This window comes from Anguilla anguilla, chromosome 6, assembly GCF_013347855.1.
Source record: "Anguilla anguilla isolate fAngAng1 chromosome 6, fAngAng1.pri, whole genome shotgun sequence".
Classification (NCBI taxonomy): domain Eukaryota; kingdom Metazoa; phylum Chordata; class Actinopteri; order Anguilliformes; family Anguillidae; genus Anguilla; species Anguilla anguilla.
In genome coordinates, this window is record NC_049206.1 from 7,454,666 (window position 1) to 7,471,683 (window position 17,018).

General features: G+C 47.0%; 1 protein-coding gene across 1 annotated transcript in view; it reads left to right on the forward strand.

The window, feature by feature from the left end:
* cop1 (COP1 E3 ubiquitin ligase) overlaps window positions 1-16,086 on the forward strand; it is a 43,491-nt gene extending 27,405 nt beyond the window's left edge. Inside the window, exons 18-20 of the mRNA XM_035423677.1 lie at window positions 4,554-4,714; window positions 10,595-10,639; window positions 14,963-16,086. Coding sequence (XP_035279568.1) covers window positions 4,554-4,714; window positions 10,595-10,639; window positions 14,963-14,980 — 224 coding nt within the window. The 3' untranslated portion in view covers window positions 14,981-16,086. The remainder of the gene's footprint in view (window positions 1-4,553; window positions 4,715-10,594; window positions 10,640-14,962) is intronic.
* The last annotated feature ends 932 nt before the right edge of the window (window positions 16,087-17,018 follow it).

The window sequence follows — 17,018 nt, forward strand, 5'->3', positions numbered from 1 at the left end:
GTGGGCGGCTGTTAGAGGTGGGGTGGTCCAGGAGGGGTTTCGGTGTATATGTATGTGTGTGTTAGTGTGTGTATGCATGTGTATGTGTGCAGGAGGATTTAGGGTGTATGTGTGTGTTAGTGTGTATGTGTTTGTATGTGTGCAGGAGGGGTTTGGGTGTATGTGTGTGTATGTGTGCGGGAGGGGTCAGGGTGTATGTGTGTGGGTGGCTGTTGGGGGTGGAGGGGGGCAGGAGGGGTTTGGGTGTATGTGTGTGTTAGTGTGTGTACACGTGCAGGAGGGGTTAGAGTGTGTGTGTGTTTGTGTGTGTGGGTGGCTGTTGCAGGTGGGGTGGTGAATCTACGTTATATTTTACATCACAAATCTGCAGTCTTAATTGTCATCACCCACACGGAGTACACTGCAGTATGTGCAAGTTTGATTTAATTACCCACCCGACCTCTTAAATTACTCTGCACTTAAAAATGATTGTTTAAAAAAAAAAAAAAAAAAAAAAAAACTCAACCATGTTCTGAACTATGAGCTAAATTATTACATTCACTTCTGACAAGGATATTAAAAGCTGTCATGTAAACAAGGGATGCAGCTTCCTTGCAGAACCATAAAAGCCTTTTTATACAAGCCTCCCCCCCCCCCCCATTTTAGAGGGGCAAAAGTAATTGGACTGTCGTTTCTTGGCCAGCTATGTGTCTTTGCATCATTAGTTCATGCGCAAGAAAGCTAACAAAAGTTGGCTGCTGTGCCCGTCTGGCAGGGCTGGGCGTCATCAGGGAAGATGCCCAGCGTCTGGTGCTCCCTGTGACTTCAGACAATCATCAAATGCGAAGGATTTTGCAACCAAGTACTAAATATTTAAGATAATGTTCATTTGTCCAATTACTTTTGGTCCCCTAAAATATAAAAAGGACTGCAATTCCTACATGGATCTCTGGATGTGGATGTACAAATAGCCTTAGATTAAAGCCAAGTCAGCACTTTAATTCCATCGTTTCGTTTCTAATCCAGTATGCAGGAGTACAGAGGCAAAACAAGAGAAAATTGTCACTGTCCAAATACTTATGGACTGCGCTGTGTATGCGCACGTGCACACACACAAGCGCACACACACACACACACAGACGGACACACACGCACACACACACTGCAAGGGCGCCGAAGGTTTTCCGTAAAAGTATTGAAATGACAGTGAAATTAATAGCGCAATTCTAAAAGTGCACGGAGATGAAAAGCGATGCCTTAATTTCCCCGGTGGGCCGTGCATTTTTAAGCAACATTAACGGCGCTCTAACAAGGCCTCACAATTTGCATGAAATGTCGCCGTTGACGGGAAGAAATGAATCTCGGGGATAAATAATTTGTGGCGCGTTCGTGTTTAAAAGGCCAGATTTTCGGGCCGGTTCTCTTACCGCCAGGGTCTAGTCTCGCAACAGAGACTCGGGACCCTCTGTCACGGGGGCGTTGTTGACGGTCGGCCGCGGGGAGCCGTGGGCGTTCGGGGGGGTGGGAATTCGGCTTTTGGCTCCAGCGGAGGGCAGCGCTAGCTCCCTGACCTCAGCGGTGCCTCCGTCCAATCAGAAACCTCCCGACGCTTACCTGTTCCCCTGTAGGACCCGGCTCTGTCGGAGTCTCTCCAGGGCCGCGCATCTGCATACGCTCATATATCAGCGCTCTTCTACGCTCCCCAAGGTGAATACATGAATAATCAACTCTCATTCCCCCCCCCCCCCCCTCCCCACCCCCATCCAAGCCCTGTATAAAACCACATTTCTTTCTATAAATAATGACTCTCTGATAAAAGATCTGTATTCACTCCCACCTTTCCAGGCAGAGGTGCGAGCCGGTACCGATGTATTCTGTTGTTTTGCGCTGGCTAATTACGCTCCCCTTTGTGAATATTAATGAGGGAAGCCACGAGAGCTTCTCCCCCGCTTTATTTCACGTTCATTACGAGCCATCCGAATGCCGATCCAGGTAATGGAACCGCGTTGGAAATTGCGTCGAAAATTTTGCCTGGTTGAATATTCAGCCGTCGCGGTCGACTAATCCTGTAATCAAATATTTGTCCTCGTCGTTAAAACTCCAGCGAAGCGAGGCGGTGCGACTGATACCCGCAATCTGGCTGCTCAAGTGGGACACTGTGCCGTAGGAGGCTTTCTCGATAAGTCGTCGAGCTGAGGGTCCTGACTGTGTGAGATCATTAAAGGTCCCGTGGCACTTATCAAAAAGAATAAGGGGGGGGGCGGGTCCTGTACCCTGGGCTAATTCCCGACCTGGCTTTCACAGTCTGGATGCATCCAGAGTCTCTCCCTCTCGACTTTGGATGCGTATGGCAGCTGCATGTCACTCAGGTGGAGGCTGCACATTGGTACGGATAATGTAACACCATCGTCAAGTACACAAAGCATAAAATGAGCTTATGATAGCATCTTTTATGATTAAATGCCTCTGCGGTTTTAAAAGTAACCTGGTTGAATCATATATCGTTTAAAAGCTTGTTTCCTGGAGCGTACTGCTAGAATGACCATATGTGGCTATTTCCTTTGCTGTCACTGTGAGGATGGACGAAAGACAAGCAGAACTCTTCCAATTCATTGGCTACTAAGGTCCCTTTAACAGCCATTTTCTCAAAACTGTATATAGGGCCCATAGGGTATTCAATTTATCTCAACTTTAACAATAGATACAGCTACATAATTTTACATACTGCTTCTTAAATGTCATAGCTAGTGTCAGAGGCTTTTTTGATATGTTTTGTCATTTTCATTTTATGTGGCATTTTATCTGTAAATAAAATCAATTTGATGCTTTGAAGGCACAACAATTACATTGCCAATGAATATTAGGTTAGAAAATACAACATTTGCCCGATTTAACGTTACTTCCGGTATAAACCACACCCACTTCCGGTTTTCTATTCCGAATACAGATACACAGACAGATAATTTTTTTGCTTGAACAGATACAGATACAGATAATGACGTCTCTGCACGCCCCTACTGTGTATGTGCTAAGTACTTGGAAGTGCAGCAATCCACTGTCTTTGTTATTGAGCACAAATCCTGCCACGGTTGTGCACAGAGGATTTGACAGTGCTTGGGTTTCTGGAAATTTCTGTGACTTTTTATAGTCTGTGAATCCCCTTCTCTTCCATATTGGAACAGTGTCCTTTTCACCTGAGATTTGATGGGTTATGAATCGAGTGACATTTTGCCTTACTGCTGAAGTCCAAAGGTCATCCATTTAAAAACGATGTCCTTCGAAACGTGTCCTTGAATCTTACATTAACGATACGTCCATTGTTCTTATAGCCGGGACTAGCTGGAATTATTACGAATCCTCCCCACTCCCACAGGGTCAAGGTCAACTTTTGAATTGAATGCAGTAGTTTATTTCCTATTATTTTTTTAGCACCTGCTGTTTCATTTATAGCTCTGTCCAGTGGCGGACGGAGGCACCGTATCTCGCCTCTACAGAAAGCAGGGTCCTTTTTTAGGAGCCACAGCGTTGAGGTGCCATGAAGTAGCCGTTCCCAGCCAGTCGGTGCGGTCCCCCCCTCCCCCCCCCCTCCAAGGGAACGCTTGTGTGGAATCCCGCCCCAAAGAAAGCGTCTAGGTCGAAGTAAATAAATAAACAAACGAAGATAAGTAAACGAATAAATAAATGATGAAGCGGGACGAACGAGCGCGCGTGGCCGTTAAGCGGAAGAGCCGGCGCCGGCTCCGTTCGCCGACGGCCCGGTGGAGAACAAGAGCTCCTCGGCGGGGAGAAAAATGGCGGAGATTACGAGGGGGGGGGGGAGATTTATGGCGTCTGGGGCGCGAGGCCTCACGGCGACAGGCTCTGAGGCGTTCGGGGGTGGGGGGGGGCATCCATCTCGCGAGCGACCCTGGGACGGGGTGGGGGGGGGGGGGTGGGGGGATTGAAACGAATGGGCTGAGGGAAACGCGGCGCCGCCATCAGTTAGGTGCGTTTTGGGCGGCTGGCCGTTGTTTACAATACGGCCTGTCCTGTTTCACATCCGAACTGTCATATTCAGACCGCGTGCCCTGACGTACGGCAGTTATCTATCGAGCCTTTCCTCCGTCCTGTATTTAAACACTTACTTTTTGAAAACCTCCGTTGGGAGGGAGCATTCGGGTCCTCCAGCTGAACAGCGGGCAAAATTGACACGTAAACAGAGACGCACAAACAGAAAGAAGTGCACAAAACATGACAAACAACATTGTGCATAGTTCTGATCTGATATTCATACGTTATGAACACCCACTTGCACATTTATATTTATCCAATTACTCGCATTTTAGCACAAGCGTAACACAAAACCAGGCATGAATGTTTTCATACCCTGAGATGTTTAGTTTTGTCATAATCACAAGCACACGTCTGTATGAGAGGTAGAGCATTTGAAAGAGTGCAAATTACTTTGATTTGGAGCTCAACGACTTGTCATTGCGTCAGCAGACTTGCGTCTGAAATGTTATTTGCTGTCGCTAAGCACGCTGAGTGGCTTCGCGCTCGCCGTCGCTAACCTCCTCCCTTCCTGTCGTCCCCAGGAAGCGAAAACAACTCCCTGTACCTGTACTACAAGGGCCTGTCCAAGACGCTGCTGACCTTCAAGTTCGACACTGTGAAAAGCGTGCTGGACAAGGACAAGAAGGAGGACGACACCAACGAGTTCGTCAGCGCCGTGTGCTGGAGGGCGCTGCCGGACGGGGTAAGAGCGCCCGCCCGCCCGAACTTACCTCACCCGCCCGCGGCTACCTCACCCAGGGCCTTTCAGAATAGGAGTTTTAGGCTTTTGTGTGAACGCTACCTGTGCTGTTTCTGGGGTAACCGACACTTCCAGTTGACGTTCTCGTCAAAAACGTTCAATGTCTTCAAAGTGCTGCAATGTGTCGGTTTTGTCAATTAGCTTCAGGTGTGTTGCTCTTTTAATCATTTAATGACTTTTTTTTTGTTCCGCGCCCTTTGGACTGCGCGTGCCGCTCAGCTGAAGCCGCGTCGGACAGCGTCGGATAAACGTCGCTTTCGAAAAATCGCGCAAAACCGGCTTCTGCTCGAGAGCTTGCGGTTCGGCTCGCTGCAGGGGGAAGGATTAACCGCTCGCACGCGGCCTTTCGGATAATTACATCTTCACACGCGCCGGAAAGCCGTAAGCCGCGGCCCGGCCTGGGTCTGCGGGGAGCGAAGGGAGGGCAGACATTTTGGCGTACTCAAGTGTCCTCACAGACGCAGTAGTTTCTCTGACTTTCGCCCTTCGCCGGGTGGCAATCCGGGATCTCATTATTTGGGGCCCATTATGAATTATGCAGTAAATCATCACTCGTTTGCTGTAGCGTGGATCTTTTTTTTTTTCTTCCCAGTGCCCTGATCAGATATTAATATATGCAGTTGTCTTTGAAACTGGCTGTCTACGGTGTATGAATTTTCACCCTCGTACTGCTCAGGAGTACAAAATTCTAATCCCGTGCTCATTTGTATTCTGATAACAGACGTGGATGGGTCGGGCATTGCTGCACCCCCGTATGCTTTTTGGAAGAGTCTGTTACATCTGGGGCTACGCTTAAGGGGCCTGGGATTTCTTACTAAAGTCATAAAAGAAAACCGACCCAGGTTGGAATGAAGGATTTCTCGACTTCTCCGTGCGCATCGAGCTCGACTCGGGTCTGCCCCGCTATCTCGGACCGTTCCCCGCTCCTCCTGACCGGACTGCCGAGCGCCCGGCGAAGTCGTTTCGCCGCCGAAGCGTTTGATTTCTTGCCTGCGAAACGGCGCGGCGTTTTTGAGGACGGGAGAGTAATCACAGTCCCGCTCGCGCGGGAGCGCGGCCGTTTGTCATTCGTCGCGAAACGGGGGCGGGCAAAACGGCTTCCCGGTGGCGGCGGCAGGAGTTGCAGCGCTGCACCGGGCGTAAAATCACTCAGTTTTATGATGCGCCGGAAACTTTTCGTTGTGTCAGCAACTTTTGCACGAGGACACAAAATGCAACCTTAGAGTTGAGTTCCAAATTTGGCCTAAAAGTCTCGCCGAACTATGTGTTGGCCCATTCAGGCCAATGAGGCACTGCTTACTCTGTTTACTCTTCTTTGACAGACAGCAAACATAGCTTACAAGGGGCGACATAGCTCAGGAGGTAAGACCGATTGTCTTGCAGTCGGAGGGTTGCTGGTTCAAACCCCGCCCTGGGCATGTCGAAGTGTCCTTGAGCAAGACACCTAACCCCTAACCCCTAACTGCTCTGGCGAATGAGAGGCATCAATTGTAAAGCGCTTTGGATAAAAGCGCTATATAAATGCAGTCCATTTACCATTTACCAGCAAAGATTGAAAGTTCCGTTTTACATAGACGATACAATATTCATAGCTTGTGCATGCTATTCATAGCATGCACTTACCAGATGCTGCCTGTGTGGACTCGGGGAATGTAGGTACCCTTCCTTTGTCTTGGTTTGGTATTGTGTACGGTTAGCGCTGCTATTGTCATTTAGCCGATTCCCTCGTTCAGGGTGACCCGGTGTTCAGTGAAGTCAGTAAACGGTAGAGGGGGCCAGTGAACAGCTGATGATAAACACTGGCAGAGCAGCGCTTGAATCGGGTCAAGACCGTGCATAAATATTAGATCCCATGGTAGGCTGGCGCATGTACCCCCCACCGGCAGGTCATTTGCATACAGCATAATCGTCCCATCACCCATGTCTGGTGCAGTGCATGCTGGGATACCGCACCGTGGCAGGGCTGCTCTCGGATTGGCCGGGCGAGTCTGGTCCGAGCCCTTTTTTGGCGCCGGTCCTAATGGCTACGGTCTAGAAGCGGCCTAGCCTTGTTCAACGCGGAGGAAAACAGCACATCTGTCTAAATATGGCCGTGGAAACACGGTCGTGCATTTCGCCGCAATTTCTCGCTCTTCGCCGAGCGATTTAGATTAGTTTTTTTCTCGATGCGCCATTCATAAATTATCGTAACGAGGGATGCCACACGCTCCATTGTTTTGGGAAACGTCTATGGTATCTCGCGTTCATAACAAGCTGAGGGAGCCGAAGAAACTAATTATGTAGCGTTATTAAAAAACAAGTTTGCAAATCTTTCATGAATTGATCTGTGATTATGCACATCTTTAAAAAAAAAAAAAAAACCAAAAAAAAACAATGATTTCCCTGCTCAGCATTTGAGCATTATCAGTGTTTTTATCTGACGTTTGAAGATGTTTAAGCACAGGTCTGCAACAGCCTGTGAATTCAGTCATTTTGATTATTCTGTCTGTAGCTAACCTTTCCGAATGTTTAGGCAGGGCTAATTCAGATCAGGCTTAGATATGATTATGTTCATTTTCTACATATTTGTTTCTGCTTCTTTCTGTGGTGGAGTGATCCTTGCCGTAAACATAGCTGTTCAGAGGAATTTATTCAGAATTTTACTTTAGCTGCTGAAAGGCAGAAGTTTTACTTATTTATTTTAATCTGTGACTGCCCATAAAATGTCTAAAAACAACAGTTCTCTCTCCCCCCCCCCCACCACTAATAATTCCCAATATTATATTTCTTATCTGTTAAGCAGAACAGCACCTGTGCAAACAAAGGATAGTTGAAACAAAACTTAATTTTTCTTTAACCCTGAAAGAAGTGCACAAATTTGAAGAGGTGCTGTTGCTTACCATTTCATTCGTTCATATACAATTCAGTTTGCTTAATTAGGCGGTTTAATCACATTTTCCAGCTGATTTGCCTGAGATTCTAAATTAACTGGCACATGCAGTAGATGATAAAATATCATAAAACTTGTATTCAGATTATAAATAAAACTTGAAGGCTCCATCGCGATGTGGTGGAAGATAACGGTTTTCATACGCAGATAGGGCAGTAGATCTGCAGGCAGTGATTATTTTGCGTTTCGGTGAATTCCAGTACGGCTTGAAACATTTTTTTTTTCGCCCGATTAAATCGTTCATTTGAATCGCCAACATAGATGGAAAAATTGCAGATAAGAGACGCCCATCTCAAAATAATACAGATTACTCTACATTACCGAGAGCCAGTCCATTACCTTTGCATTTGACTTGGGGGAGAGCAGTTTTTACCTTCTGTGTGTTCAGAGGCTGAGGCAGAGATGTGTTGTCACTGTGAGTACTTCTCTCCCTCTGAGTACAGCAGGACTGAGAAACAGAAAAATAAAATAAAAAAGTTTCCTAGCCCCACGATGGCGTTCGTAGCACACGTTGATGTATAGCCCGTCGTGCTTCACACTCGTTATATCCCATGGGCACGGCAGTTATTCCCCATGTTTGCGCGCGGCGTTTCTACCCATTTGCTCTAGTCTAGAAAAAAATGTATCCGAAGAACGGAGATTATTTATCTGTTTTCTTGGCCGCGGCTATGCGATGTGCTATAGCGCCGTTGGATATTTCGCCGAAATGAAGCATTGTGTTTTGGTCGAGGTGAGAATAAAGAATAATAAAAAAAAAAAAAATTCAAGAGGCACAACTGCTGAGGTTGAAAGGGGACAGTGTTTGCTGTATAGATGGAGTTGGCCCGTGTGCCATATTGAATGCAGCCTATAGAATCTGGCTGCAAAGACTCACATATTTCCATTGCCGTACAACTCAAATGCATCATCTCGATTTAGGCATGCCTGGTCCTTGTGGTAAATTAGCTAGCCCTCACCCCGTTTGCCAGTTACTCGTTTATCGGCTAATCGATACGACCATTTCAGCCAGCGTTTTTGAAGGGGAAGCAGTCGACCTGCCTCATAACCTGCGCATTTGTTCAGACCTATGTGGGTAGGGGCGACATAGCTCAGGAGGTAAGAGCGATTGATGTTGTTTTTCCAACGGGAAATATATGTATGCTTTGTTTTGGGGGGAAAAACAACAACATAAGCCTTGAATGCTTAAACATACTGTAGCTTTCTGACACACGAGTATATGTGGGGGAATTATAATTATCCTTATTTATTCAAGCAAGGTTTTCAATTCCAGTGGCGAGATTGCACAAATGAGATGTGTCTAAACGGTGGATTGGAGAAGACATGTTATTAAAGTGAAATGAATCATCGCTACACTTGTCCTGAATGTCTAAATGTGGCAGGTTTAATCAGGTTCCCAGACGCTCGGACGAAAGGGCACGCCAGCGTCTGCGGAGGCGAAGGGCAGTTTTTTTTTCGGTTTAAGAACAATGTCGTTCAAACGTCGGTTTGAACTTTGAGCGAATCACCGACCCAGGCGCTGGCCCGAGCCGCTCCGCGGCGCCCCCCCCCCCCGTCCCGATCCTCCGTCGGAAACGTCGCCGCCGTGGCGACGCGGGCGAGCGTCTTAATCGCCCAATCGCAGTCGTTACTTTCGGACGAAATCGTCGTCTCTCCCGGCGTTCCCTCTCTAAATCAGTCCTTAATTGAAAAGTAACTCTGAGAACCTGCCAGGACGCCAGGCCGGCGCGATGGGGATGACGGCGTATCCTCCGTACGATGGAACGCTCGCGCGTCAGTCCTGTGCAATTAGCGTACACAAATGAATCGGGGGGGGGGGGGGGCTGCTTCGTTCGTCTGAAGTCCTCCGCCGCGCTCCGGTGTCTTTGATCCAATCGGTCTGTGCGGATGAGGAAGGGTCCCCTGAGCTCCCTGTTTTCTGCACGTGCGGGTTCTACGCCTGAAAGCGCCGCTCGCTGTACGCCGTGCTCTGCGATTGCTTTGTGCGCGTGCGTCTGTTAGGGGCGAGAGCCATATGGCCGGGAAATTCACGTCGGGATTCTCGCAGATGTTTGGGGTTGTACGTGACACGCCGCGTTTAAATACGGTCTCTAAACAAAGTGATCACGCTAACGTGATCGAGAAACAAAGGTTTTTTGCAAGTTTTTTTTTTAAAACACATTTTTCAGTTTCTCTATATATATTGGTAAATCTGTAGCTTGACTAACTTTAAAATATTTCTTCATAAATAGGAAACGGCGGGTTTCCTGAATTCAAAGGAGAAGGTATATACACATACACACAACAGCGATACATTCTGTTCATTCGTAGCAATGCATTTATTTTGCTTGTTGGTGCCATGAAGCTGTTTGCTGTGGGATGTTTTCGGGGCAGTTGTCATGGCGTCACAAATCCCTGCTGTGACTGACAATCCGCCAGTTATCGGTGGCAACAGAAACCACCCCGAGGAGGAAATGACTGGCGGTTTCTCTGCAGTTACGCGTCAATATTTTGACACAATCCCTCACCGTCGGTTGCTTCTCAAAGCGAACAGCGCAGGTTGGCGTGTTATCTGGTTGGAAATCGTACCCGGAGTAGATTTTCAGGAAAGCCTGATGGACGATGTGCGTGATTTGTGTGAAAAGACTTATCTTGGCTGAAGTTGTATCAGCGAGGCCATAAATCTGTCATATCTGCCCACCCGTAGTCACAGACCTCTTAATCAACTTCAGAGCTGGCTTTTTCGATGGAATCTTTGAGCTCTCAGGGCAAGAGAGGAACCTCCTCTTTGTGTTCGTTTTCATCCTACAAAAGAGCTTGCAATAACTTGTCGACAAGGAGATGGACCCAGAGGATGTGTTGCGTAATGAGATTTGATTGTGTTTGGCTATAAAATGTCTTGCTGTTTGTTTTCACAGGAGTCCAATGTGCTGATTGCAGCCAACAGCCAAGGCACGATAAAGGTATGTATCTCCGGGTGCAATCTGCAGTATATTAGCTGGTTTAGATGCAGCTTTATTTCATATCTATTTTCTCCATGTTTTTTTATTTGTTATTATTAGTATTGTTATTTTTAAACCTCTCCAAATTTGGAATGCCCGATTGTATTAGTAGTACAGTTCCTTTGTGTCCCTGCCATTCAGAGAGTGTAGATGAGCACGTCTCCTTAAAAAATGTGTGCTCCTTACCCCGGCCCTGTGTTCCGTTGCTTGGGATACATATATCAAAAAAAGGGGATCCACATGACGGTAGGTAAACCAAGAGAACCCCGAAACGCCTGCGAGCGCGAGCACTTCCCACAGCATGAAGTTTTACGCCTTCTGAATGGGGTGCTTTCAAGGTTTCTGCGTCCCCTGGGCCTCCCAGTGAAACGCTGTGCGGATTTGTACAGGGGCGCAGTTCAGAGCTCGGGGTTTGAAACGGGACGCGCGGAGACTGAAATGGCGGGTGAGGAGCCGCGGCGAGTGAGCGGCGAGAGTTAATCGTCCCGCTCGCTCCGCCCGCGACTGCGTGGCCATTTTTAAACGCCGTGTCCACCGAACGAGGCTGCTGTGACGGCACTGGCTTTGCCGTACAGCGTCAGGAATGTGTGTGTTAATACACACACACACACAGACACACACACACACACACACAGACGGACAGGCAGACAGGCACATACACACAAGCGCACAGACAGACAGACACACAGATGGACAGACAGACAGGCACACATAGACACACACACACACATGCAAACACAGGACAGACACAGACACGCACACAGAGACACACACACAAACACACGCACACACGAGAAAGCAAAACCTACCGCCAAAACAGGAATTTAATAGCACCAAATTTCAGGCGGCTCGTTCGGCAGTGGCACTTGACCAAATGACATCATCTGCTGACCCCCTGAGTCACGGTCGGTATGGTATCCTGTAGCGCGAGCTTTACACCACAGTCACCTTTTTACATAGCGTGTAATGCCCAGCGCTGGAGGCAGCTGCAGGAAAGGGTGATTCACGGGAGAAGTGAACTCTGTGATAGACCGCAGTAATAAAGAGTCGGTTTTATTAGGGGTTCGGTCTTACGCATCATCCCTGCATGTTTTTTTTTTGCTCACGAGCCAAGCGGGTGTTTTAATTATCTATTGTACGCTGCGGGGAGTTCATAATATCCTGGAGAAATGTACACTGCGCTAACTGCAGCTCCGCGGGGTTAGCGTTTTAAAAAAAACCGGCCCGCAGATTAGCCCGAGGCGTCGGGAAGCCGCTGATCCCTCTTAATTTGTTGTCTGTTTTAATTTCCTTATATTAATGAAGCCGTTTTGAAGAGTCCTGATTTTTAATTACCCGGCGCATTTTCATTAAAAAACATAAGATGTAAACCAAAGCGTGTGCGGGTTTTCCGTGGCAGTGAATATGTGAACAAAATTAATGGAGAAAGAAATTACGATGATATGATTGCTTGAGTCATAAATGTATATTTTTGAATATCTGATCTGTTGGCTTGGTTTAGCCGTGGATACATATGGGTTATTTAAATCTCAACCTCTTCTTGGTAATATATTACTCATAATATAATATGAGTAATGCATATTATTAACAGGAAAAATAAGCCTCTAATGGATATCCAGAAGTTATTAACAGGTTTTTTTTTTTGTGTGTGTTCCCGATTTCATCTGCTTTTTTAAAAATTCTGAAATTAATACTGAAGTGTCAAAACATCTGTCCCTCTCTGCCTTATAAATGGAGGTGGCTTGTAATGGTCTTCACAACAATGCAGCCGCGCAGCGCAATTACATTCGCTCCGCTTGTCAGCTTTGTACAAAAGCACCGCCTGCGTCTGTTCGTCACGTCCCCGTCTGTGTCTGTTCGTCTGTGCGCAGTGGAAATTTTCTCCAGCGAAAACCTGATATATACCAGCAATTTAGCTAATGGGAAGTAATGAAAAATGCTCTGCTTCATAATGCCGCTGCCTGCTAATAAACGCTGTATCTGCTACCAGGAAACGCGCGGGGAAGTTTTTAATGACATTTTTGTCATGCCGCTTCTTGTCTTATGTTTTTGTGCTCTTTTATTAATTCCCCCGGTTATCCAGGAAGCTGATCATCATTTGTGTCGTGTTGTCTGAACCTTGTTAAGGTGTACGATCGCAAACGTGCGATTAGAATGTTCTTAACTGAACGTTCTAATGCTGACGTCGCAATCGGTGCAGGTAACTGAAAGCAAACGGTGTTCTAGAACGCTGACTTTTGAAAAACATTCCAAAAAAACCTGCTCTTCACGGGGTTAATTCCTTCCTGCACGCACACTAAAACACATCATGCAGTCACCTTTCTGGAAGCCTAATTGGTGCTTGTGAGTACGTGTAGTTTGTTGCAAGGTAGTTATTTATTAAAAAAAAAAAAAAAAAAACAAATAGTGTTTGCCTTTGATTGGACCCCTGAAGTAACTTCATTCTGACTTGGAGGTGGTGGTTCACCTTAAAAATGAATAATGTTATTTCTTCAGTTTTTTCACCTGCATTGAAGTGCATTGTGACCCAGCAATGGCAGCGCTCGACAACATCTTCTTTTGAAGATTTGATTAGTTCACCCGGAAAGGCTCCACAAGGTCTCATATGAGAGTGAACTGAATTGTATAGACGAGGAAGGCCAAGCTAGGCTACTGCTTGTAAATCTGCATCAGAAAATACTTGTTTGGGAAAATGAGCCATTCAGAGACTCTGTGGGCGGTTATGACTATAACCACAACGATTAACAAGCTGTTGTTTTTAGGGTTGAACTATTTCCTTTAATTGGAGAGCAATCTTGTATCGGGAAAATGGGCCTAAAGCCACCGTCAGGCATTCCAGAAAGCACAAAAAAGACCTATCCTCAGATGAGTTTCCCTAATCTGCTATGCCTTGCCAGCATACATGAAATTAACGTCAGATTTATTTGATACGGACTTTCAGTGTTCCTTTCAGGATACTGTCTTATATTTTCACCGCAGAAGTGTTCATCAGGCTCAGCTATATGAAGGTTTTCCTGTTAAGAAAGCACTTTTTAATGCAGGTGGTTTATTTTTTCATTTTCAGAAATAAAATAACTCTATAAAATGACCCTGTTTTATCTTCTGCTCAGTGCTTGAGAGAGTGCAGGCGTTCATTTTCTTTGGAGCTGGCTGAGATGCCTTCAGGAATAAGACAAAAATAAGTCCGCTCTGATTGGCACGCTCTTCAAAAACATCCATATCTTTGGTCACACCTGCAGATTGGAGGCTGTTTGAAGTGCGTACGTGCGCGCGCGTGTGTGTGTGTGTCTGTGCGTGTGTGTGTGTGTCTGTGTCTGTCTGTGTGCGTGTCTGTGAGTGTCAGTGTGTGTGCGCGTGCGTGTGTGTGTGTGTGTATCTGTGTCTATGTGTGTGTGTCTGTGAGTGTCTGTGTGTGTGTGTGCCTGTGTGCGTGTGTGTGTGTGTGTGTGTCTGTGTGTGCATGTGCGTGCGTGCGTGTGTGTGAGTGTGTGTGTCTGTGTGTACGCCTGTGAGTGTCAGTGTGTGTGAGTGAGTGTGTGTGTGTGTGAGTGTCAGTGTGTGTGTGTATGTGTGTGCGTCTGTGAGTGTCAGTGTGTGTGCGTGTGCACGTGCGTGTGCGTGTGTCTGTGTGTGCATCTGAGTGTCTGTGTGTGTGTGTGTGTGTGTGTGTGTGTGTGTGTGTGTGTGTGTGTGTGTCAGTGAGTGTCAGTGTGTGTGCGTGCGCGCTTGTGGAGCGCTAATGCGCTGGCTGAAAGAGACGTGACTGGTCGGGGATTGAGTCGTCGCGGTGACAGATGCGTCTCGCTCCTTGAGCCCGCCGCTCCAGTCAATTAGGAGGAGACGGCGTTGCAGCTCCCAGCCAGCGCCGCCCAAATTAGTCGCCCTGGTCTCGGGCCCGGCCCAGGAAGTCATCCTGCGGCGAAACGACGCGCCGCCGCCGATTAGCACGAGCCGCCACGATGGCGTTTAACGACTCTCTCGTCCGCGCGTTTCCCCCTCGAAGCTCGGGCCGCTTCTCTCACCGCGCGCTTCTGCCCGACCCCGCGGGCTCTGAGGGCTCAGACGCGTTCCCCCCTAAAATGTCCTTCCTATAGGTCACAGCTGCGTCTTTCCCTTATTGCTCCCACTTATGTTGCTCAGGGTAGGACTCGAAAAACATATGAGCATCAGATCGTCCTTTTCATCTTTTTAGATTTTTTATTTACTTTTTGTTTTTATTTTTAAGTTCTCTTCAGAGACATTCGCGAGAGCACGGCGGAGATCTCATCTGTGTCCCCTCTGCAGGTACTGGAGCTCGTATGAGTCGGAGGAACCGCGGGAACTCGACAGGCCAGCTTCGCGCCCCCCGGAGAAGCCATCTTGTCTTCGTGGGACAGCCGGCTCGCTCGCGAGCATCGCAGCTCGGTACGCATTCACACAAGCGTTTCCAACGGATTGGTTTTGGAAGAAAAGACATTACACAAATCCTTTTTTTTTTTTTTTTTATCAGCCGGTAACTTTGGTAAAGACTCTGCCATCGGTCTGTCTCATTTATCGTGGATGTGGAGAATGGACTCGAGAAAAAAAAGGAGGACCATTTTTTTTTGTTTTGTTTTTTTTTTCCCCCCCCCCGAGTGGGAAAATATTAACATGCATCTGTTGAAATCCTTTTTTTGAATAATAAAGTGTGGAATGACTGTTGAATAACAGGATTTCCTTAAGAAGGATATATAAATTCAAATTGTTCTTTCTGATGGTCGAGGAAGTTGAAATTGTTCATGCTGTCAATAAAGAAGTAAAATCAACAGGAACGAAACTGCATTAAATACATTTTCAAGGCCAAAGCACAAGACACCCTAGAACACATTATATTGTTATAGAAATCGCAGAATCCTAGGATGCTTTTTGAGCCAATTTTATCAGAAAAATGTTTTTATCCATTTTTTTTTTTAAAGCATTAAATTGTTTGTTTAACCCTAAGTAATGTATTGTAGTAGTCAACATCAAAAGCGAACACTTTATTTTTGCAAATGGAATTACTGGACATTTGAACTTTTATGACATTGTAATTAAGTTTTTTTTTTTTTTTTTCTATAGCGACAACCATTTAAAAACATTGCTGCTTTTCTCTTCATTAAATTCCTGCTTAGGTTTTTATTTATTTTGATAATTTATATTAAAAAACTGAATTGAGTATTCATGATCTGTAATTCACTCTTAAGACGGCCATAATAACGCTGCTGGTTGTAGCACAGGGAAAGCAATGTGATGTATTCCTTAGATATTCCCTACTGAGAGAAGCCATTGCTCCTTGCTAGCCTCCATGTCCTCCCGACTCATCCTGAATACCAGTCGTACGTGTTTATTTGTAACTTTACTTTCACAAAATTTAACCCCTCCCGCTGGAATAAATGATAAACTTTCCCTTTTCCGGTATGATGCAGTTATTTTTGGAATCCCTGTACCGTTTGAATATGGCTTTACCGCCACGCGAGTGCGCAGACTCCATTCTTATTCACCCTCGTACGTTTGCGCCGTTGTAAGTTGCCGGGCTGTCGGAGTTCATCCTTTCCGTCATGCGCCATTATTCCTCGCCGCTCTGGCGGTATCTCTTCCGTCTCCCAGCGTGGGCGCTGCGCTTCCTTTCAGGTTCACAGGCCTCGTTTCACTGCGTGCGCCTTTTCGTTTTTTTTCCCCCTTTCCTCTCCTTTATAATGGCATCCCCGCCTGCTTGTTTAAACTCGGCACTCCGGACCCCGCGGGTTCCCCGGGAGGCTTTGATGTAGCTCTTCGCTTGCCTGCCGCCGGTGACCTCACGGCGCGCCTCACCCTGAGTGCATCATTAAAGTCCAGCTGAGACGGGAGAGAGAGAGGCAGAGTGCAAGTCGCAGCCGCCGGTCCCGCTTTCACCCGCAGCCTCCCCCCCCCCCTCTCCTCCCTTTCCTCGGGAGCTGTGCGCCGCGAAGTTCGCCGGTGTCACGGCGTCCGTTTTATTTCGATCGCATTTTTGTTAAGTTTGTCGTGCGGTAAGCTGCCGGTTTTGTCTTCGCGCGGTTTTCGCGGCTGGCGGCCATTTTACGGCGACGGCGCGTCAGATGGCTCCTAGCGGGTGAAAGGGATCTGGGTCGAGATACTGCATGTCCTTTTAAAGATAGGGTCCTCTTAGCCGGGGGATTTGTGGGAAAGGTTCTCAGAAGCGTGGAGGCGATGGAGATAAACTGGTCAGCATGGGCGGGAGATGTTCCTCCTTTGAGCTGTGACTCATTAACAAGATGGCTGAGAGAGTTTATGAAGTTGGTTTAAAGAACACATTTGTATTTTTTCATTTTTTTTTAAGGAAAAGTGTTATTTTGTTCGGAGG